This window comes from Opisthocomus hoazin, chromosome 4 (assembly GCF_030867145.1).
Source record: "Opisthocomus hoazin isolate bOpiHoa1 chromosome 4, bOpiHoa1.hap1, whole genome shotgun sequence".
Classification (NCBI taxonomy): domain Eukaryota; kingdom Metazoa; phylum Chordata; class Aves; order Opisthocomiformes; family Opisthocomidae; genus Opisthocomus; species Opisthocomus hoazin.
This window is the reverse complement of record NC_134417.1, coordinates 84,695,560-84,719,662: the sequence shown is the minus strand read 5'-3', so window position 1 is coordinate 84,719,662 and position 24,103 is coordinate 84,695,560. Positions and strand designations below refer to the sequence as shown.

Sequence of the window (24,103 nt, the reverse complement as noted above, 5' to 3'; positions counted from 1 at the left end):
GCTGGATTACTGTTATCAATAAATCCATAAATAGGATGCAAAATGCATGTGAGCTGTCTGTGCATGAATAAAGAGCGGCCCAGCAATAAATTATAGCATAATATATAGTTTAAAATGTAGCAAAAGGAATGCCTTGACAAATGAATGCAACGTATTTTGTCACTAGGGGTGAAAGATTCATTACGCATCAGCCTTGTGAAAGCTGGATTTCTGAAGCATGGGTCATCTAGGACATATGATGTAATGAGAGAATATGGAAACATGCATAGAAAGACAAAAATAATCTTCTAATAAAACCATATTAAATTTTAAGGTAAAATAGAAGTCCCATGCAGTACTACACTGTTCAAGAGAGGTCAGCAGTGCAATACCAAAGAACAAAAGAGTGAAGCCTGACTTCCTATAGATTTGGTCCCCGCAGGAGATGAAAGACCAGCCCTTTTCTTGAAACGAGGTCATGTGCGCTGGCTTTCATTTGTGTTTTCTGGTGTCTGCTCAGGTCTAAGCTCATCTTGTAGCACTTTGTTCAGCTGAGAAATTTGTTCCTCCACCCAGCCACCTATGTTGATGAAACTTGGGGAAATTCAGTGTTTTGCAGAACGCCAGGTATCTGCTAGAGATGACTGAAGATGGCACTAGATTTTGAAGTTGGTGGTAGGAGAGGACGTAGACACAGACACACAGACCCAGCAGGTTGAATAACCCTGGAGTACAGCAGAAAGACTAAAAATAAGACCTACTAATTGTTTTAGCAAACTGCCATGGGGACATTTAATTCCCTCCGATCATGTAAATAACAGACAAGTTGTCACCTGCTGTGCACGCCGGGCCAGGCAGAGCAGGGAGGATCCCGTCCCTATGGCAGGGGCCACCGGTCCCAGCAGCTGCGTCACCTTTTCCCGTTGTGGATGGAAAAGCCCAAGAGTAGTTAGGCCCGGACAGAGGCTGTGGACATGGACATCGTCTCTGGTGTGCTCAGGGGCAGACACCTGAGCTCGGCAGTGTTGGAAGGGGCTTAAAAGGGGGGACTGGGCAGGTGGAGGAGAGGCCGGGGTGCTGATGTCCCTCGGCTCCTGCCGTCTCCAGAGGCGCTGGCGAGAGCCTCATACCCAGTGGGCCTTAGGGCCTTGCGACCGCAGCCAGGGATATGAGGGATGAATTGTTCCAGTTCCTTCTGTAAGAAGAGGGACGAGCCTTCGGTTTTCTTAAATATACATACAAAAAAGAGGGGATCTCTAGCGGCTTTGGTAGGAGTTTCACGTCAGCTGCAGTGAGCGGGTCACCGTCCCCTCAGACCTAGGGCCGCCCCGGCGGCCAAGGCCCAGCAGGGGGCGCTGCCGCTCCAGACGGCGGCCGCGCGGCGGAAGAGGAAGTCCGGCTCTGCCCCCAGATGGCGGCGCCCAGGCGCGTGGCTGAGGGGAAGATGAAGCGGCCGGCGGCCGCCCGCGCTCGCCGCGGCGGGAAGCTGGACAGGCTGCGGCAGGCGGTGCAGGGGTTCGTGCAGGCAGCCGGCGACCAGCCGCCGCCGTCCCTGCTGAAAGACTCGGAGAGGCAGAACCGCAGGAGCCGCCGGGACGCGCGGAAGGAGAAACGCAAGCTTAAGCGGAGCCGCCGCCGCCGTCGCCTCCTCCAAGGCGGGGAGCCGGCGGAGGCCCCCGCCGCTCCCGCCAAGCCGGCTCCCGCCAAGCCGGCTCCCGCCAAGCCGGCTCCCGCCAAGCCGGCTCCTGCCGCCCGCCCCAAAGCCCCGGCCTCGCCCGCCGCCGCCGTCGGGAAGCAGCGGCCGGGACCGACACCGACCCCCCCCGCGGCCGCCGCCGCCTCGGCGCGGAAGCGGGCCCTGCTGGAGGCCAACGAGGAGGAGGAGAAGGAGATCCGGCGCCTGGAGCGGCGGCTGGGGCTCGGCAAGCGCCGTAAGAAGCGGGAGAGGCCCGAAGCGGAGAAGGTGCCGCAGAGCTTTCTGCGGGACGGGCTGGGCTATGTGCTGGGCGCCCTGGGCTCCCGGGCCGGCCTCAGCAGGCTCTGCGAGAGCAGCGACGAGGAGGAGGCCGCGGGCCCGCCGGGGGAGGCCGCGGAGGAGCCGGAGGACGCCCCAGACCCCTCCGAGGAGGACGATGTGGAGGGGCAGTGGGAGAGCGAGAGCTCGGCCTCGTCCGCAGAGGACGGCGGGGTGCCTGAGGCCAGCGAGCCCCTGGGCGAGGAGGAGGACGAGGAGGAGGACGAGGTAGGGTGTTCACCTCATGTAACGCAAGTCTGCTTCGCAAAGCGCATGCTGCGACCTGAACATAAAGCGGAGTTTACATCCCCTCTGTGAAGCACGGCAGCATGCTGTCCGGTCAGGCCACGCAGAGTGGTGTCCCGTGTCAAAATGGCGCCCGGCCCAGCAGCAGTGTTGGCTGCAGAGGCCTGCCAAGGCCTGGGGACAACTGTTAGGCCTGGAGGGCAGAGTCCCCCCAGCGCCCTAAAGCACAAGGCCTATGGCCTTGTCTGTATATCCGAGATCAGCAAATAAAAGGAACAGAACAGTGGTGTTACACCGGCTTTAGAGTTTAAGAACATGGTTAAGCACTTGTGCCAAGAGAAAAAGTTGCTTGGTCTCTTCTCCCAAGTAACTAGCGATAGGGTGAGAGGAAATGGCCTTAAGTTGCGTTGGGGAGTTTTAGATTGGATATTAGGAAAAATTTCTTTACTGAAGGAGTGGTCAGTGCCACTGACCTTCGAACAGGGTGCCCAGGGAGGTGGTGGAGTCCCCATGCCTGGAGGGGTTCAAAAAACATGTAGATGTGGCACTTCGGGACATGGTTTAGCAGGCATAGTGGTGTTTGGGTGACGGTTGGACTTGATGATCTTAGAGGTCTCTTCCAAACTTAATGATTCTACCATTCTAAAGAGAACTTATGTTAACATTAATATCTGTTGCTGCAAACTGAAGTGTTACTTCTGGATGATCCGAGGGGTTCTGCCAGTGTTAGGTCTCGTAGCATGGGTGGAGGAGAGGAAGCCAGACGGGTCATTTAGCCCGCATAGCACTGGCTTAAACTGTCAGTATGTCTGCAGCTGATAAAACATGGATAAAACCAAGACTTGGGATGTCAGGTTTTAATAACAATAACTTCAAGAAAATTTCATGTAAGGGGAAGAGGGATTTTGGTGCTGTCAAGTTGGTCGTAAGTGGTAACTTATTGCATATTGCTTTTCCGTATGAAGTTGCTCCTTTGGCATGAGTATTTAGATGGTAAGATCTACACTTAACTAAAAGTTTGATATATTAATCTTAAGTAGAAATACATATTTGTGTTCAAATGTTTAAAGTACTAGTCTCATTTGGTGTCTTGTTTTCCCGGTAAGAGTCATAATCACAGTGCTACAAAGTATGTTCCCCCTCAAGTAAGGAAAGCTCAGGAGACGCTAGATGAAAAGAAAAGAGAAGAATTGGGAAGACTGAAGAAAATGGTGAATGGTCTCATTAATAGGTAATATAATAAGGAAAGTCGTTAATCTTTCTGGTTTGATGTGACAGTGCTCATCATTCAAAGAAAAGTGGCAAGGATGTGACTTTTCTCTTCACAAACTGATTTTAAGTTGGCAATCATGTCTGCTATCCTTAATAATAATGATCTTTGTTGATATAAATTCTTCAAAGTTGGTCATTATAGAAGTTGAATAATCTAGAAAATAAATTTAAGATTGGGCTGCAGTCCACACAGCAGTTGCGTGCAAGTGCTAGGTGTAATTCACTGTGACAGCTGGAGTGTGCCTATGAAAAAAAACTCATAGTGCAAGTTATAACCCTTCACAAAAAACATTGTTTTCTTTTTTTAATTAAATAAAATTAAATTTCTCCAACACTACAACTGAGGAGGAGCAACACTTTATGGCTTAAAGTACTGAAGATCAGAAAAAGTAATTAGCATTTTCATGTGTTTTAATTTTAGAGTATGTTTCAAATAGATCTATTGGCGTTTTCTTTTATCTATGTTATCTGTAAAATGCAGATTATGGTATGCAGTTCGTACAGTCATTTAGAATTTTATATACCTTATGTGTTAGAAAAGTATGAGGCATTTTCATACTTAATTTCTCCGAAGACTGTGATGTGCCTTAGTTACAACTGCTAAGAACAAAAGTTCTTTTCTTAACAAACCTGTTCAGTGTAACGGTAAGCACATTGGCAGTGCTTTGTAAATACTGCTACTAATCTGTTTTTACATGTAATTATTTAAAAAGAACCCAAGCAACAGAATTAAACATATGTCGTATTTTTTTAGTTTTGTGAACACAGCAAAATACAAAAGGTCCTTCCAGTCATCTTTTCAATCTTTGTTCTTAAGCCAAGCTAGTTTCTCTAAAAAGAACAAGTTGTTTGTTGGGTAAATTCAAAAGTGTGCAACCATGTAAAGAGAAGAAGAAGTGAACGTTGGATTTTGTTTCTCAACAGGTTGAGTGAACCGAATTTGTCCTCCGTTAGTGGGCAGATGGAAGAGCTCTACATGGCCAACAGCAGAAAGGACATGAATGAAACTCTGACAGATGTTCTCATGAATGCTTGTGTGACTGCAGTCGCCATGCCTGCAAGGCTGATAATGGAGCATGTCCTTTTGGTCAGCATTCTTCATCATAATGTAGGAATTGAGGTAATTCTTGTGGTTGGGACTAATTTTGTTTAATAATGGATGTTGTATGTGTTTTCCTTGATATTGCGATTGAATTGTATTTTAATTTTTGATTGTGTGTCACTAGAAAGCACCTATAGTTGAATTTCGTCAGTATTTGTAGCTTAGTTGCTAGGTGTTGATTCGAAGATCCCGTAAGAAAAACCTAACAGTACAATGTGTACTGTTAAGCAGGTATTCTTTATTGCGGCGCCGGGCACACGGGGGATTTCTCCTCCAAACGTGCGCGCCAGACACCCTGTTGCTTCAGGTTAAATACAATCACACAGGTAATTATTCATTATATTTCTAGGAACTAATTAGCATATGTAAATATCTTTCACGCATGTCTGCTAGTATCTTTGGGTGGTCTTCGGGGGTCCCAAGATGAAGGCCCATCCTCTTCATCACGCTGTTCACTGATTGACATTTGTTTTCTGCGCAAACTCAGTTCTAGCATTACGTATATCATGTCCTTCAGGTTGTTTTGCTCCAGTCTTGTTGCTCTCTTGGTGCCTCCTTATCTCTGTAGCTTAGCGCATTTGCCCTCCCAAGGCTGAGCTGTCTGGAGTAGAGTTATTTAGGAGTCTCTTTTATCCCACAATTATCCCAATTATTTGCTGAAAATCAAGACCACTTTTGTTTCACTTAATTATTTTGTCTAACGACTAAGTGATAGCTTGTGCCCATGTCCTTCCACTACATTCCTTAATGAGAAAACAGGGATTAGTGTAACAGTTATATTGTTAGATCACTATGCATGCAGAAATACAAGTTACAGTACTAAAGACTACTAAAAACTAGAGAATATTAAGGCCTTTTTGTTGTAGTTTCACATTTCTTACAATCCTCTCTATCAGTGTCCACAAGTGAAAGGGACCAAGTCTCTTTCTTTATCCAATTTTTTTTTTTCCTCCATGAGTTACCACTGGTCAGTTACAAAAACATCTTTTTTCTTTTTTTCGTCAAAATCTTCCTGCCTCCATAAAACTGATTTTTTTAAGCTTCAAGTTTTCTCAAATTACACTGATCTATTTCTGCTCGGTTGGGTATATGAGGGTATTGTTCTTGAACAATGTGTATCCAGATGAGGAAAGTGCTACAGTTACATAAATCCTTTTACATCTGTGGAAAAAGCCCCTTTTTAAGCCAAATCATACAAATCATCAGTGGAATTAACTAGATATGTCAATGACTCCTGAGTATCAAAAACTTCAAAAAGCACGGCAATTTTTTTGGAAGTTTTTCTTTTTTTTTTTAAGCCTGATGAATGATTGAGGTAAAATATCGCTTGCTTACTCCTAGGAAGAAGCTGAAACTACTGTTGTCAAAGGGAAGATTTCAGCTAATTTCAGTGAAACGTCTCTTAGGAAATGGAGATGTTTCAGCACCATGTTCCCATCGAGTTACTTTTTCTTTCTGCATCTCAGTGCAAAACATATATTGATGCAAGTTCTTCAGTTTGTCATCTAGTGACCTGAATGCTGTCTCTGAAACTATATTAACTACCAGATGGATGCAATGGCAGCAGCTTTCTCCATGCAGCCTTGTCATTAGTTTTTTTTTTTTGTTGTTCCTTTTTGCTGCTTGAAAGGCAGTCCTGACTGCAAGTAGAACATAGTATTACGATGCTGTTTTAACAAGAGTAGCACACTCTATTTAGAAGTTGCAACTCTGCAAAATGCCTAGCAATGGGTTTTAGATATAGATATAATAATAGGTACTAGAAATAGAGAGATGATATCCAGACTGTATTCTGTGCTACTGACTCTGTTACATGGCATCTTTGAATCTAAGACTGTAGAATTTAAATATGTTATAAAGCCCCATTATTTTTTCTGTGAAGTAAAGGTAGAATATGCATTACACAGAAGTGTGATAGCATAGCTGCATTTAAGATCAGTTTGAGCAATGCAGAAGTCAGGATTCCAGTAGCTGTGCTCGTACATTTGTGCAGTATGATCATTGGATAGTTACATCCTAAGCTGGTCAAGGCTTCGAATTCACCTCAGTACTGCTGCTGAGGCTTCTGGTTTTCGTAAGAACAATCAGCAAATATTAGCACCATAATAATGGGGGGAGGGTCTTGTTTAGCAGTAATGTGTTCGTTACCTACCTATATTTTGGTATGCTTTCTAATTCCAGTCTTTAGCATCACTTCTCTCTTCGCAAATATAGAGATTCAAAAATTTCTTTCCCCAACTGTACCACTGACAAATGGCTAAGACTTAGCCCCACTTTAAATTCAGCCTAGGCTTATGCTCAGCAACTGTGAAAACTTGGTATGTTGGAGGTTGTTTTACATTATTATTTTTTACCCTCCTGTTAAGGATTTTGTTCTGGAATGCTGAACTCTGTGATGCATTTGGTCTTTGACATGCAGCTTTTACTGGATGAATGACTAGCAGTAACAGCACACTAGCCTGACAGCTGGGAATACACTGATATGTGTCCCTGAAAATTATGTAATCAAATTCTGACGTATGTGTACTGCAAGTTCGTAACATTTGCTTTTCTTGCACAGACTTTAAAAGGCAAACGGATGGCATATATGAGGTGTAAATAACACATACCTTAAGAAAATGTCACACCACTTACATATTTGTGTATGTAAATGTAGAACATCCATATTGGTTGAGAGGAGCAACAATATTTCTTTAAAATTAATAGTGGCAGTGCCCCAAAAATGAACGTTTTACAGATGTCTATAAAATCTACTTATGGTTAACTGCTGGATTTTTTTTATTTATTCCCCCACCCATCCACCCCCCACCCCTTAATGGAACTATTGCCAGGTCGGAGCTCACTTTTTGGAAGCCGTGGTGAAGAAATTTGCTGAACTCTGTAAAAGTGATGCTGAAGGGAAAGAATGTGAAAATCTGCTTGCCTTGATTGCTCATCTGTATAACTTCCATGTGGTTCATTCCCTGCTGATCTTTGATATTCTGAAAAAGCTTGTTAGCACTTTCACTGAAAAAGAGATTGAGCTGATTTTATTTCTTCTGAAAAACGTGGGCTTTTCCTTAAGAAAAGATGATGCGTTGGCTTTGAAGGAACTGATCACTGAAGCCCAGAGGAAAGCAAACACAGCGGAGAAGAAATTCCAGGATCAGACTAGGGTATGTGTGTGTGTTTTAAGGATTTTCTGTTCTGAATAGATTTTAATAAGCACTTGGATACATGTGTTAATTTACCAAAATGTGTTCTGCTACACTCTATTTAGATTCTAAGTTACCATTAGTATTCAGTTAGTTGCATTCTTCCTGTCAGTCTTTCCCCATTAGTTCTTAGGACACAGACACCAAAGTGCTGCTAATGGGTAAGACTAGGACTGTTTTGTGTCTTATGCAATGGGCTGTGCTTCTGTCTCGTGATACTTTGTACGCTTCAAAAAATGGTCACTGAGGCATGGTGTTTGGCAGATTAAGCTTTGAATTGAAGCTTAAACACAAATGGATATAATAGGAGTTAAAGTAAACATCTCTGTGTTTGTGTCCATGTAAATTCTAAATTTTTATGTATATTGCCAGCTGAGCTGCTTATTCTCACAGAATAGTACTTTCAAAGTACACTACTTTATTAAATAAATTTACAGCACATAATCCACAGAAATATTTCTTTGCCTAATAGGTTCGTTTTATGCTAGAGACTATGTTGGCACTAAGGAATAATGACATGCGCAAGATTCCTGGTTATGATCCTGAACCAGTTGAAAAACTCCGCAAATTGCAGAGAACATTGGTGAGAACTTTCTTGACATGTGTGGTATAGCTAGTCTTAAACCTGAAGTAATTATTTGTATTGTATGTTGGCGTGACGGGCTACAGTATTTTTTAATTCATTTAACAGTCTGAAACTCCTGTGGACAAAAATCACTTCTTAGATCATTATCTTCTGTGTCCAAGTTAAGTCAGCAGTCAACCAGCCTTCTGCAGAACAGTTTGAGAAAGGACATAAGACTTAGCCAAAGACTTCGCCTTGAAGTCCTATACTTGAAAAAGAGATCGTGGGATGTTTAATGATTGTCCAGAAGAAATGAGTCATTATGACAAGTTCTTTTTTCCGTAGATTTTTGGATGCAGGCACCCACTCCTATCTTCACCAGAATTATTTTGGAGGTCTAACACTTCTGAAAACCTGGATGTTTTTTCTTTCTTTCTTTCTTTCTTTTTTATTTTTTTTGGCAAAGAGAGGGCAGTTTGTCTAGAACAACCCAATACAAAATGCAGGGAAGTAATTATCTCTTTGGATTGAGGACTGATTCGTGTTCACAAGACTTGAATCTGGTTTTAGAGTCCCTGTATCTCCAACCTGAAAATTACACTACTTGTCTACAACATTTAGAACATCTCTCTTTTCAGAAATTGTAAGTGCAGGATGTGCACATCAGTGATAGTAGGACAGACAAAAATAAGCTAGGTAAAATTTCCTCTCTTAAATTTTTGCAGTCCTCTTAGTACACTTCTAGCCTCTTTTGTTGAAAATTCTGATTTTATTTGAAGAGTTGAAATTTTTTTATTGTTTGAACTGTACAAAACTTAAGGCGGCTTCTCATGTCATTTTATGTGATCACAAGTGTTCAAGGGGAAATTCACGACTGGATGGTAAGATGCTGCAACTGATTTTCAATGTAAGCATCAAGTCTAAATTCTAATCAAGTATTATGATTGCAAGGTGGCTACTTTTTAATTGATTGTCTCTTTTTAAAAAAAGAAAAACCAATCAAGAGCTTCTAAATGTAGATTTAAGCTACTACTTGTATTTGAGAAATTAGAAGATACAAGAAACTTGTGAATTCGTTTCCATTTGCTGACTGAAACTAAAGGTTGGGGGTGGGGGGAAATATGTGAAGACCTTTATGGAGATGAAGTTATTTGTTTTAAAGTAAGTTTAAGTAATTAAAAGTTGGGGGGGGTGTTTTGTGTTTGAGGTTTTTTTTAAAGAAAGCGTCAAGTACAAGCTTTTCGGTTTTTTTTTCATTTTGTTACTCAAGGTTCACAGCAGTGGTTCTGGAAAAGAAACTCAGCTGCGTGTCTCCCTGGAATCTCTCCTCAGTGCTGATCAGGTTGGTCGCTGGTGGATCGTAGGGTCATCCTGGAGTGGAGCACCGATGATCAATGACACAAACAGCAAGACCCAGCAAAAACTGCATATAGGAAAGGTAAATCCAAGCAGTGGTAGTTACAAGTCTAAGTGTATGTGATCTTTTGAATATTCTTCATACGGGTGAATAAGTTCCTTTCAGAGCCCACCGAAAAAACCTTCACAGACTCTTCTAAGACTAAGCTTTTGAACTGTAAATTCTGCTCTTATATTTTTCAAATCATGTGTTTCATAAGAGCTGTTACTACAAATATTATGGAGTAGCTTGGTTTTTCCTACCCTGTGGAATTGCAAAAGTAACTGTTATATTAATGGAAGAAGAGACTTGATTAAAAGTGGATTTGCTGGTATGAATTCTGACAGGTAGTGTTGTCTGCCTGTGGGTGGCTTGTATCTAAGCTGATTCTGAAAGTAATGTGGTGAGATGGTCATGGTGACTTGTATTAGAGGAGCACGTCTTAGAAATAATTGTCTTAGAAACAATTAAAAGACGTTAAAGTGTATTTCCCTAGTTGAAAAAGCTCCTGATGATTCCTGTGCCTCTGGACAAAAGCTCAGGACCTCTGGATTGATGCTTCATAGTTTACTGGAGATCTTCATTAATGCTTTTGAATTAGAGGCTTCACAGAAATAGCTTTCTTAAAGCAAACATAAATAAAATAGCATTTAACTTTTTTTTCAGATGAGTTCAAAGATAATGGAGCTTGCTCGTAAGCAGAGAATGAACACCGACATCAGGAGAAGTATTTTTTGTGTCTTGATGACAAGTGAAGACTTCCTGGATGCTTATGAAAAGCTTCTCAAGTAAGTACAGACTAGCAGAGAAGGCAGCCTAGAACTAAAAATAGCATTAGCTGCATTGGAAAAATAACATTGCTGGTCTGGGCTTAAGAGCATTTGATTGATAATACAATTAAAGAAGCGCATAGCTAGGGATCCACATAGGGTAAAAGGGTAGGAGAAGGACCGAAACCCTGGTGTAAGGACAAGTATGGGGCAGGCAGAACTGAGTGGCAGTGAGAGGAAAGCAGTAGCCCCTGTTGTTGTCACTCATGTCTATAACTGATTTACAGAATCTTTTGACTTCCGCAGCCTGTATCTTTCTGGATTGAAGATGTGCATCCTGGTCTAGCAGACAGAAGTCTGTTGCAGGCTTGCTTCCTTACAGAGGCAGACTAGAAGCCCCTTCAGAACATGTCTTGGTTTTGTCACTGGATTTCTGTACTATTGTCACTTCTTTTACTTCTTGCCACCTTGTTAAGCCATCTTGTAACTCTCTGTCCATACTTGCGTGACCTGGTAGTGTTCTAGCACCTCCACTTCCCTCTTGCAGAATTTATTAGCTTTGGATTTGTTCCAGGGTCACATTTCATGTTAAGACCAGTTTCCTTACCACCTGGCAAACAGCTCTTTAGAAGAAGATGTGATCAGGCAAAAGCTGAAACTAAGCTATTCTTTGTGTTTGTCAGAATATTAATTGTAAGTCTATAGTAACTGGGAGGGGAGAGATCAGGTCTGAACTTTTCTGTTGCAGCCTTGTAGTTCAAGGGAATTGTCTTACCAAGATGGCATGCAATTATTCAATTTGCTAACCAAACCAAAACACACTTTGTAATAAAGTCAACTAATATTTGATTAAATGCCACTTCTGCAAAACACAGCTTGGATTTAGGACTGCGATGGAGTCATTCCAATATCTTAATATGGCCTGTTCAATTAAAAGAAATTAGCTGCTGCTGCTGCAGTTCTTGCCAAGACCTGGTAGTTCAATTTGCAAATTGATCCTTGACTCTGATCTGTACTATTTAAACTAGTATACAAATCTGTATACACAGAGGCTTGGCAGAAAAACTCTCTCTGCAGATTGCCTGGTGTGTGTTGATACTGGTTTTCATACAGGAAACTCAGAGGAGTTCTCAAATCTGCCCACATCTGGCAGAGTATAATGGAAAGTACACAGAATTTTGACTGAAAGAATTAACTTTAATGTGAAAATGCGTTCCAGAGTGTATGGGAATTTCTATTCATATGTTTGATGTTGGTCTCATGAGGAAGAGCCTGAGAAAAACATAAATAATTATTTTAACTGTGCTTGTTGATTCATCTGCTGCTAGATCTCTGGCAGAGTTGAGGTGTGGTTAAACGGTAATTTAAACCATTATGTGCTCCTATAGTTCTGCTTGTCTTTCTCCTCCTCACATCAAAAGAAATTAATGAGTTTGAAGCCAGAACAGCTCCCTGAAGTGGCTCAGCTTGTGATTGCAGAAGTGTCAATGTGAAGGGAGGGCTGGGGACATCACTGGAGACAAGGAGAAGAGAGTGAGACTTGATTTATTTTGTCAGCTGAAGGGCCACACCTCATTCACAAACCACAGATTCATACATGGGGGGGGATGAGTGCTGATTAAGTCCGATGAAGAGGCGATTTTTTTAAAGCTATTTCACAGAGATTAAGATTTTGAGAATCTTTACATCTCACAAAAAATCAAAACTTGTAAAATCTTAGATACTCTCTTGTAATGTGACCCATCATTCAGGGTAGAGAGTATGTGAGTATCTACTAAGATCACTTGAACTGTGTTTTAAAACATGGGTTTGAATGTTGCTATTTTTGATCTAAAGGCAGTGGTAGTCTTGGGCTTCAGTTGCTAATAACTAACCTACTTAAAGGCAGGCTTCTACTGGTGATAAATAGTCTATTTTAGAGGCAGTTATCCTGTATACAGGGAGAAATTCTTAGTCATCAAGACATACAAGTCCATGAAATGTTGTAACTCATGAGTGATTTAATAGGTGAGGTAGTTGTGTATTTTTTATCTAAGATTATCAGGCTTGTGAAATCTGTACAGGTTTGTGGTGAAGCTCAGCAGTGCCAGACAATCCTGACTCTAAAATTTAGATGTTTAGGAATGCCAGGTCTGAAAAGAGAAAATACTGCTAGGTCTGTGAAGAAGTGAAGGTAAGAACAAAATTTGACTTCAAAGTGCTGATTTACTTGGTTACAACCATCTGGCAACATGAGTATTTCCTAAATAAGCAAGTTGTGATAGAAGTGATAACAAACAAGGAAACAGAGAACGTGCCGAATTCGTGCTTGCAATGTAACTTCACAATTCATCTATTAAATCCATGTCTGGTGGCTAAAAACTTGTGTATTTTAAAAAAAAAAGGGGGGCAAAAAAACCCAAGCTTTTGTTGCTCTGTAACATAATCAGATAGAACTTGGCTGATGGGAGAGCAAGCAAGTTATATCACAGGCACAGCACCTACAGTGCTGGTCTCTTTTGGAGAAGCAGACTTCTAAGTTTTCACTGCTCATTAGCAATCAGCCTAGAAATCACCCCAGATTTTCCTAATGTAAAGCCTTAAATTCTGGGAGGTTTTGGCTGAAAGACAGTATTTTCTCTGTTAGTCTGGTATGAGTCTGTGATCAAGTGCAAGCGCAGATGACTGGAGGTGTATACAAATGCGGGATATTAGACTCAAGCAATGACAAGCTGTACTCTGCAGACTCTAGAGCAAGTTCCAGTGGAGTCAAACTTAGTTGGAAAATACACTTGAGTTATGCTAATGCCAGAAGAAACTTGAGCTTGAAGCAAGGAAAATAATTTTGTTTGACATTTTTCAGATTATAATATGAAGCATTTTTCATTTTAATTGGTTTTAATGCAGCCAAGCATTTGACAGCCCTGGAAGCTAAATCAAATTATTCACAGAACAGGTGCATTGCGAGTTAGTTACCATTCCCTGCCAAAGTGTCTCAGCCCTCTTTCAGACTGGACAGCTGTGCAAGTGGGAAGGCTGTTCAGTCCTTGGCCTTTGTGCTGCGGCAGCCAACACAAGCACTCATCAATACTGTTTTCTTCAGGCTTTTTTTTTTTTTTTTTTTTCCCCAAGGTGGTTTGAAGTCACTGGCTGCGTCATCTGAGGCTACTGTCAAAAACAGTAATGAATTTCAGGTATTAGGTAGCATGGAGTTGACCTAGGGGTGAAAAGATTCATATCGCCAAGTAGGAAAAACATCTGAAAATATTTTTTAATATTAAAATATCCCTAGTAAGTACCACAGAAGTGACGGGCCCTGGATGTGTTTCTCTGAATAGGCTTATACTGATCCAAAGGCTGTTTTTAACTCCTGTGACCATAGGTACAAGTATGAGATAACCGCAACAGGGTCCTACAGTTCTTGGTTCATTATTTAACCATCGTATTGGTACACCATGCAGCAGGGTTGCTGCAGTACCATGGCTACGTTCAGAGGCACAAGGCTCCACGATGACAGTGCCCTCTCCTCTGTTATTCTTCCTGGAGAGCTACAGACATGGAGTGGGCTACTTCCTTCGCCAGGGGGTGATCATACTTGTATCATTCCACTTCTGTCTTCTGAGGTCTTGCTTTTACAGCCACTCCTTTAACACTGATAATACGGTAGCATTTCCATATTGCTGTACCAGAATACTGATTAGCCCACAGTCTGCAGGGTTGGAGTCCGTTCAGGGTTTTAAAGACTTTGTACGACCTTCCTAACAAGTAAGATTTAATGTGGTGTTTGGTGGTTTTCTTGAGTATTACTCTCGGATGTTGATAACAGCACTTACTTTGTGGCAGTAATTTTTTTCCTTACCAAACGATTCTCCTTCTCGTGCTAAATTTTAGGCTTGGACTGAAAGATCAGCAGGAGAGAGAAATTGTTCATGTTATGCTTTACTGCTGCTTACAGGAGAAGACATACAACCCCTTCTACGCATTTTTGGCTAACAAGTTTTGTGAATATGAAAGACGATTTCAGGTGAAGAAAAATCCATTTCTACTTTGGTTTAGTGTCATTATTGTGGTTAGGAAGACAGTTATTAAATACCTGAGAATGGGTGGATGCCTGTTAAGATCCTTGATCCTGAGGAAAAATTCCGCTGGTGTAGCTATGCATTCAGTAAGGTGTACTCATGGTCAGATCTGAATAGGAAATAAAATAACTACTGCAGAAGGTTTGCTTTCCTCTGTTTTACGCATTTTAAAAGAACTGAACAATCTGTTCAGGCATCTCTGTTAATTAACAGGGCGCTCATAAAGACTAGAAGGTTAAAAAGGTTTTGTTATGATGTAACTTGTTTAAACACTCACTTGATCTGTAGAATTATTTTTTTTCCTTCGACACCTAGGTGACATTTCAGTTTAGTATTTGGGACAAAATCAGAGACTTGGAAAACCTGTCAGCCACTGCCATTTCCAACCTGGTTTCACTGTTGGCTCACTTACTAAGGACAAAATCCTTGCCACTTTCAGTTCTCAAGGTTGGTGTGTTTTCTTCTCAGAAGTATTCCTTGTATTTGCTAGTTCTATGGAAAATGCATTTTCTCTGTTACCTAGCTGGTACTTCAGCTGTTCATGATCATAAGCTAAGACAAAACTTGTTCCAAAATTACCAAATGAATCTAACTGATTACGGTAATGCCATCATTTGGGGAAAAGGAAACCTGTGGTGACCCAAGTACACAGAAAGTCTACAGTTCTATATCTAGAGCAGTTAGTTGGAAGATTATTTTCTTTGGAGTATCCAGAGTTGGAACTGAGGCCCCCTTCGTTAACAGGCTTTGTCGGTGGATTTTGTGCTATCTTTTTAGCTGATGTTGATTTTTATTAGACCAGAAAGAAATCTACTGAGCACTTGGATTTCCAAATGAGCAGTCTGCAGAATTTTATTAGTAGAACAGTTGGAGTGTGTTAAATAGGCAATTAATATGGATTGTGCTAGGTATTTCTGAAGTATTTATCTAATTGAGAAATTATATCCGGTATTCTGGTAGTAGTAGACAGTTTATTCCTTAGAAAGTTCTCTGCTTTCCGTATTGATTGGCTTTTGGAGGCAGTGTTCTCAGCTCATTCTTCTGTGCCAAACTTAAGACTTGGTATATATGGGAAGCCAGTTGGTGTGCTAAAAGTTATTCATTTGGAGGAGAATTCAGCTGTTTGAAACATTCCAATTAATCTAATTTTCCCTCCCTCTCTACCAGGTAATTGAGTTCAGCGAACTAGATAAACCCAAAGTCCGTTTCTTGCGACAAGTATTAAGCATGCTGTTAATTAAAACAGACGCTGAAGAGCTTAATGACATTTTTGTGAGGTAAGTGATCAGAGAGATCTCCAGTGAACCCTTGGTGAGTAGTAATGAAGAAGATAAGTTTGCTTATTTTCTTTGGAGTTATAGAGTGCCTTTTCCGAAGATCAGCTGTCTGTCCCTTAAAAAATAAACTCTTCTGGGTGAGTGGGGGGAAGCATATTATTTGTGTGTTAGTACAGGCTCTGATATACATACAGCTGTGAGAAGTGTTATACAAAAGAAGGCTTTCAGATATTCAATGTATCGTTTTGGTCATAGGATTTTCATGAGCAGAGCTCTGTAATTACCTGCTTTCAGTATTGCTTTACCATCTATGTGCAGTGGGATTCACTCTACCAGCAGTCTTTGCTAGAAGGTATCTTTAGTATAGGAAGGAAAAATAAAGAAATACTAAGGAGGGAAAAGTTTGGGGGATTTTTTTTTGTGTTTTTTTTAAACCAATGCCATCTGGAAAATCTTATTTTTGTATATGGGACGCATCCTTGGAAGTACTTAGGACGTGAGTGGATAAGGCTCTGAGCAACCTGACCACACCTGGGTGTTAGCCCGGCTTTAAACAGGAGGTCGAACAAGATGATCTGTCGACATCCTTTCTGACTTAAATTATTTCGTGATTCCATGATTTTGTTGTATTAAACTTGCAATGTCACGTAAACTTAGAAAAATTAGGTGATGATGTTTGAAGTGTTACGGTGAAACACAAGGAAGCTCAAACATGGTGTTTGCCTCGTTCGTTGCTGTAGTGTAATTGTTTACATAAAGCAAGTCTAAAGCTCCAATATTCCATTTTATTGCTGAGGATGAATTGTATGTTGAGAGTGTTTGGGCTGTTTTCCAAACCAATGTAGACCTGCTGGTAATTTGAAAGCCTCTTCAGAAAAGCTCCTTTTATAGGTTGGATTGTTTTCTACATCTCTATTTGAAGAAGATAAAAAAAAATAAGAAACTTCTGAAGCAGTAGAGGGCTAAATACTGTTTTTGATCTGTATCTTTACAGGGTATCTGACAACCCAAAACTGGGAATGCTACGGGAAGGCTTGAAACTCTTCCTTACCCACTTCTTACTGAAAAATGTACAAGCCCAAAAAAGTGCTGAAGAAGCTAGCTTATTAAAAGAAAGAGTCGAGCTAGCAACCAAGGCTTTGCAAGCAAAAGAATCCAAATTGAAGTTGTAGTTGTGTTTTTCTAATGAAACACACGGGAAAACTAGGTCTGCATGAAGATGCAAAGCTTTGTTAGTCTTCAGACCGAAGTAATTGAGAATGAGGAGATCTGTGTTACTCCAAAGGATCCATTTTTTGATATAAACAGTTACTTTGCTCTACACACTGGTTACAGATGTAATGGCAGGTGATGCAAGGCATTTCTGAAGAAAGGGAAAATGTGGTTTTTTTGTCACGTCCCTTTTTTATATGGGTGATTTGTGTTGATGGCTACTATCTGCAGAAGATGTTGAATTTCTCTTCTGTGATACTCCCAGTTAGCAGTAGCGATTTGCATTGCATATTCTAACTTTTCATTTAAAATAATTGCAGGATACTGAACACTGTATGTTAAAGAAGCAGCCTTAACCAAAGGCTTTTAATATCTTGTCGTTGTACTTACCTGAAGAATCAGCCCACTAGATGGCATAGGTGCTGGTGAGTCAGTTTGGGAAGAAATCGACTCTTTTCTTAAAGTGTTGAAGTTATCAGCTAATTCTGTGAATTGTTTACCTGACTGTGGGTCAGGAAAGGATCTTCAGTTGGATTCAAATCTGTAGTAAAACGACTTGAAGATCTGTCTTGCCCAATTATACTGGGTTTAGAGATCACAGCATAGTTTTATTGTTCTTTTAGCCTGGTTTTTTGCACCTTTAAAATTAGAGTTGTCTAATCACTTGTGTTAATCAGATTTTTCTAGATATAAAGAGTAGTATCAGTATGTGTCTTTTAATCAAACAATACCTTCCTTAAGAATTTGCTGGCATTTTCCATTCAGATGTTTAAGAAAAAAATAATTTACATTTCTTTCTGTAACACTCCGCCTTTATGGTTTGTTTCTTTTGTCACCTTAGCACTACGCATTAAACTGCAATTTTTCTAAAGGCTTTGCTGCTTGTATTAGCTGGAATCTAGCTGGCTTGCCAGGAAGGGAATGACCTTGAATTGAGGGGACAGAGGGGACGCACTTTCTTGTCTGCAGTATGCACTGCATCTGCGTGATCTACCTGTGCTAGAGCTGCCAACCCTGCTTCTGTAGCTAGGCTTGCCCTCTGGTGTTGAATGGTCCACTCGCTCACGGTGCCTCCTGGTTGCATTTGTTACCAGTTGATCTGTTCTGCTGCTTTGGATTTGTCCCTGGTGGGAAAATTTGCTCCCAGTAGGCATCCTCCAGAAAATGTTCAGTTTCGGTCAAGAGAGGCAGACAAGAATATCACAGAATGTTCAGGGTTGGAAGGGACCTCTGTGGGTCATCTAGTCCAACCCCCCTGCTGAAGCCGGGTCACCTACAGCAGGCTGCACATTTATTGCTTAATGAAGGAGTTGAATGTAGAATACTGTCTTTGCTCAGTTGTATGAGTAATGTTTTCAGGCAGAGAGGAGTGCTTCCTCCAGCAGCCAGGGAGCTATGTTTCTCACCTTTCCTCTGTTGGAGAGGGAAAATGTACAGAACAAGGTGTCCTGGGAGCAGAGAGACCCAGTTTCAAAATCCCAGGTTACACTAGCAGGGTAACGACTTACACAGAAGAGGTTACTATCAAAAGAACAAAGCATGATGCTTTCTTCAGCCTGCTTCATACCGCTGGCAGCTTTTAAGCATGCAAAACTAGTTATTGCTCCTCAGTTGCATCTTGCAACTGGCAGAAGAGGGAAAAAACTTATTTATTTTGAAAATTCATACCAATTAGCAGAAGTGTGGGCAGCAGAAGAATTGGTGCTGGTTTTTGATGGATACAGAAGTCACAGCTTTGAAGAGTGCATGTAAACAGCTCCCTAGCAAACAACGTGCCAAACCTCGTATTACAATTTTGGAGGCTGAACTCAGGAGAAAATCTGTGCAAGCCTCTAGAAACTGGCTGCTGTGGAATGCATGAGACCTTGGTGAGTAAAAATTGCTCCCCCTAGACTGCAGCAGCCACGTAATTAATTACCTTTTTTGCAGGCGTTTAGGTAGACCCAGCGTATCAACATGTTTGTGGTTTGATAATACATAAATGGAAACATATTGCTCTAGCTGGGAGGTTGGGGCAACTTAGCTCTTTGAGATAAATCTTGAAACATCTTCCTTAAATGAAATGTGGCTTTGTTTGGTGATCAGAACTGGCCACCCTTTGCTGCCCATGGAAAGATTGCCAAGTGTTTTACAGCTCCAAGCCCATTCACTTGCTGCAGCTGCCTGAGGCGGTGTGATGCAGGTGTTGCTGTGCAATTACAGGAGATGGTTTTACCCTTACAGTCTAAAATTACAGTCGCAATGTTTTAAAAAATGAGACTTGCATTTGTTATTATTTGTCCCAAACAGCTGGTGTGTTTTGTTCAGACTTACAGTTCTTAGAGCCATTGCTTTGTTTGGGGGGGGGCGTGGGGGGGAACAAAACAAAAACACAACCAGATTTTACCTGCCTACAGGTTTTACTTTTGTCACGTTTATATACAAATAAATTCTTTTGCAAAACTGAATTATGAAGGAAAGTAGCCAAAATACCCTGGCAGTTCACAGTGCCGTGGTTGTGGTACAAGGGCAGTTGCTGCGGGTGATTCTGCCGAAGTCCTGTCCTCTCGCTGTGAGTGAGTGAGGGAGTAACTGTCAAACAGAAATTCGACAATTCTAGGGTGAATGTGAATTCCTGAGTCTTGGACTTTGCCATGTGTGACAGTTTTTTCCGTGGTCCTACTGGCCAAACTGCCGCAGCATGACGGAGGTGGAAGGCCTGTCAGAGCGTGCTGTTGATGTACACACGCATCTGCAAGCTGGCGCTTCTGTGCTCCAGCCGCATCCCAAGGTTGTAAGCCACGTGTGAAAAGGAAAGCTGACATGATTTTATATTTATTTTTATGTATATATATATATATTATATATATATTTATAGGTAAATATATATGTGTATAATGTTTTTAACCCTAGAGAAGAAAACTTGTCAGCAGCAAAGCTGGCCCTGCCAAAGTGTCTCCTCCTCCTAGCAGGGCTGTCAGAGCTCTAAGGCCGCTCTGTAACAGCAGCAAGTGAGCGACGAGTGAGCTGGTGAGTGGCTGCCCGCAAAGCTGCACACAGAGCACTGACCGCCGGCAGAGGCTGCCGGAGAGGTTACACTGGGCTTGGGCAGGTTTGCTTTGTCTGCTGCGGAACAGATGTTTGTTAACACACACAAAATACAACATGCTGAGATTTCTTCCTATTATTCGTTTATTAGCTGAAATCAAACCTCTGTGAGGAACGGTCCCTGATCATTCCAGTAAGAGAGTTGCCAGTCAAAATGTCCAAAATCCTTCTGTAAAGAAGGTTAGGGGAGGTTGCTTCTTCATGAGCAGAAAAAGACTTTAAGTTGGTAAAAATAACGCTATGCTGGAAAACAGCTACATCCGCCTGACGAGCCAGGGGAAAATACAGTGTGATTTGCTTTAGACGCATTTAACTAAAAGCCGGATGCTTGATTTTTTTTAGCTGTCCAGCAGAAAATGTCAGTTCCTCCTTTAAACAGCGCTGTCCACTCATAACTATTATCACAGTTTCAATTTTTGTTTTCTTCTAAGCTAGACAGCGATGTTTTAAACTATCTCTGTTTTCTGTATCAAAATTAACAGGGCAGCAAAGTCTGGTTTTTAGCTTTGGCCAGAGCGTTACGCTGATAAATCACACGCAAGTCCTTTTGGCAAGGCTTTAGCACTCCACCTGAATGGGCCAAGTATCTGCAGGGCTTTTTCAACTTGACATTTTTCCATTGTCCTGCGCGCCGGGGACAACGAGTTGATATCGGTCGTGCTCTGAAAGCGCAGACGCAAGCAGGTCTGCCCTGCCTCGCGCTGGTGAAGGTGTGCAACCCAATACTGTACTTAAGGCACATCTGGGATCGTTTGATTCGCATTGTTCTGTGGCTGAACTTTGCACATGAAAAGTTACAGCCCGGGAGCAGCGCACTGCCAAATGCACGCGAGAGTGCTTTCAGCTTAGTAAATACGCGAGTGGCAACCCTCATACTCCAATTTTCGTTGCATTGAGTGTAGTAGTGGCTTAGTGCCTGGCTGCATCCCATGTGTGTGAGGACCAATACGTGATTCTTTCCTGCAGTAGATGAAGCACTTTTGTTGTCAGGAGACAATGTGATCTGAAGGGTCACTTTTCCAAAGGCAGGGTGTAAGTTTTACCAAACCAAGACTTCTTGGGTTGGAGTGATCTCAGGAGTTGTAGGTAGAGACGTGACTCTTTTACCATATGCCACTTTTTGTGATTTCCTCTCCTGGAGGAGCATTTCCTTCGCCATCCAGTGAAGCTGAGAGTGCTGTGGGGCCCGCAGGCGTGGACATCGCAGCTGACCGTATAAAACAGCTGCGCTATCCTCAAATTCTGGTGCGACCTGCAGCCTCGCTTAAAGACTAATTACAGTAGCCTTCCACTCATTTACATGTGTGCGCAATTCAGAATCGGGTATCGTGTGGTTTCCCTAATAATGCTTTAAGGAAATGAAATGAGCATCTATCAAGAAGAAGCTTCGGAAGAGCCATCTGGCACCAAAAGTTCCTTAAAACTTGGGTCCTAGGACAAACCAGTGCACGCACCAACACCAGCTTGCCTCGTGTGAATGGAGGGCTTCAAACTTAATACATTAAAAAATGACTAGCAATGTAACTAGAATGAAAGGCACAGAGTAAAATTACAAATATAGACCTTTTTTGAATAGTTGCTTTGAAGTCCTTTGTCAGTAACAGTGAAATAAATGGTTGTTTCATTTTCAACCGTGAAAGGTTTCCAAGCGTGACACATGTTGCATTAAAAACTCCATTATGGACCTTTTACCTTTCAGACAGTGAGAGTACCCTCAAATCTCTCTTGGGTGTGCCGGCACACACGGCTCTGGTGTGAAATAACATGGAACATTGTTAAAAGGCAGCAAAGCCCTCTGCAAGAACGGCCTTCAGCTGCAGTCAGGGGATGGAGCAACGCGTCTTTCTAGCATCGAGGCAGTAAGTCAAGGTGTGCTTAGTGTCACCTTGGGGAAAAATAAGTCATCTTGATTGCATTTTCTAGGCTTGCATCTCAAAATCATCTCTCCTCCTCAGCCAAAGCTGTAGAGTCTGGATGGATTTTTTTTCCCTTCCTCTGTAGTTCACCCTTAAAACACTGACTAGATGATGTTTACTTTCCAAATTCCCCAGCTAAATGGTTCATGTGAAGATGAATCTAAGCCTGGTGCTCTCTTCAAGATTTTTATTACGCCAGGGATGTTGCAGGTTCTGTGTGGCAGAGATTAGGAAGCAGTGCAGAAGGCACAGACAGCGATTGCGAATCCTAAGCATTTCCTATGATGATAAAAACTGTCAAGGGAGGCCCTAGGGAGCCATTCACCAACGCTTCGGAGCTCGAGCAGCAGGCAACAGGGGGGCTCGAAAGCTGCCGTGGGTTTTGCATTGGTTCATTTTTCTTACCTGTGGTCTGACAGCAATGTGAGAGTCAGACCTGCAGAGATGCCAGACCCGTCCATATTTCTTGGGCTGCCCTATTCTTGTGAAACCTTGCACCGGGTTTGTGAGCTTAAAGGAGCCTGCAGACTGCTGAGGGCTGGAGAAGCAAGTCTTTATTCCTGGCCAGGTTTTTGACACCCTCACAGATGCTGAGTAGCACTTTCCCGAAATGGCCTCCTCCAGGGAGGAGCCTCTGCTGACGCGGAGCTGTCGGAGGCACAGCATTAACAGGTTTTGCAGGAGAAGACATTAAGCTTTTTCAGCGTTATCCCATACTCCTCTGCTGCTCAAATCCACCCTCAAGTGTAACCGCTAGATGTATTTATCAGTCTGAAAGACGGAGATTTGGAAGAATAAAGGAGTGGAGGTTTCAGGTACCTTGCCATCCTTAGCTGATGAAAGAGCCTTCTCCCTCCCATCCCCAAAGCAAAGAGCACCCATGAGGATCTGTAGTCACAGGAGAGGTGTCCTCTCTGGGTGGCTTCAGGCTCAACAGAGCAGGAGATCTTTTTCGTGGTGTAAGCACCAGCTAACTGTGTGCTGCTGGGAGCTCCTGCTCACCGCTCCCCAGGGGTGATCCGGCTTGAGGCACCTAGACTGGCTTTCCCATCCCAGCATGGCTCTGTGGTCCCTGCGGGTGAACAGGTCACACACCCATCTCCCTGTTGTCCCACAGCCGCGCAGCCCGCACGCAGGCAGCTCAACCCCTTTGACCAGGAAATCGGTAGGAGAAGCAGGAGATGAACCCCCACCCCCCACCCCACCCACTCGCGTGTTTCAGTGACACGGACAGGGGTCTCTCTCCTCTGCTAAAACCTCCATCATGGGCCTTCCATCACCCAAAACCTGCACTACGCTGAACAGTGTCTGGTCACGGGCTGAAGAGTGAAAAAGTGGGTAAAATTTACAAGTTTTATTACAACAGACCATATACTTAAACAGCTGTTATTCCAGCTCCTCCCTCGTCATTGATACTGTCCATGATCCTTTCATCAGAGGTTTCCAAGGCACAAGAAAAGGATGAAGATTCTGGAAGACCAGCTGTTTCAGGAGGTGGAGGATGAAGAACGGTGCGCACGCTGTCCAAGGGAATTACCTGCGCAAGGGAGCTGTGTGCCATGGTGCTCTGGGCAGCGTCTCACTGCCTCCCGTCACCCAAATCTGCTGCTCCCAGCACCTTCAGCTCATCCTCACAAGACCATGTGAAATGCTCATATCTGTCTTAAAAATCCTCAGGGCACAGTCAGTCAGAAATGTTGGGGGGGTCTCAGAGTGTGGGAGGGGTGAAGGTAGTCAAGAAGACCCCTGAAGGAGGGCGAGAGCTGTGGCAGGAGCTGGGAAGGGAGAAGGAGGCGACGGAGACAGCAGGAACCACTGGCTGATGCTGCTGAAGTGTCATCTTAATTATCCCTGGCAAAAGAACAGTGATTAACATCAATGACTGTGGACAACCTTTATGTAATTACTCATTAACATTTCTAAAATTGCACCTCGCTGCAGCAGCAATACATGCTTTAGAGATTCATCATGTTGAAGCCCGGAAAGAATCATTAGACCGTCTGTGCGGAGCTCTG

At 42.6% G+C, this 24,103-nt stretch overlaps 1 protein-coding gene across 2 annotated transcripts; it reads left to right on the top strand.

Moving 5' to 3' along the window:
• The first annotated feature begins 1,384 nt into the window (after positions 1–1,384).
• Positions 1,385–23,732, top strand: NOM1 (nucleolar protein with MIF4G domain 1). 2 transcript variants are annotated; one of them, XR_012763815.1, is made up of 13 exons: positions 1,385–2,221; positions 3,346–3,470; positions 4,436–4,631; positions 7,445–7,768; positions 8,280–8,390; positions 9,643–9,810; positions 10,435–10,556; positions 14,409–14,541; positions 14,912–15,043; positions 15,764–15,873; positions 16,868–18,953; positions 21,872–22,031; positions 23,484–23,732. XR_012763815.1 is itself a non-coding variant. In XM_009945186.2 (11 exons), exons 1-11 carry the CDS (start codon positions 1,391–1,393, stop codon positions 17,043–17,045), a joined length of 2,430 nt encoding a protein of 809 aa, XP_009943488.2. In that variant the 5' UTR covers positions 1,385–1,390; the 3' UTR covers positions 17,046–19,423. The 2 variants fall into 2 exon arrangements, 1 of the variants encoding a protein (XP_009943488.2); XM_009945186.2 differs by lacking the exons at positions 21,872–22,031; positions 23,484–23,732 and having other exon boundaries at positions 16,868–19,423.
• The last annotated feature ends 371 nt before the right edge of the window (positions 23,733–24,103 follow it).

What these genes read in the sequence shown, in the direction of transcription:
- NOM1 (XM_009945186.2), top strand. Translation starts at nt 1,391, where the DNA reads ATGGCGGCGCCCAGGCGCGTGGCTGAGGGGAAGATGAAGCGGCCGGCG. An exon ending in GCAAATTGCAGAGAACATTG is followed by an intron (nt 8,391 to 9,642) that starts GTGAGAACTTTC and finishes TTGTTACTCAAG; the next exon opens with GTTCACAGCAGTGGTTCTGG. An exon ending in TGCCACTTTCAGTTCTCAAG is followed by an intron (nt 15,044 to 15,763) that starts GTTGGTGTGTTT and finishes CCTCTCTACCAG; the next exon opens with GTAATTGAGTTCAGCGAACT.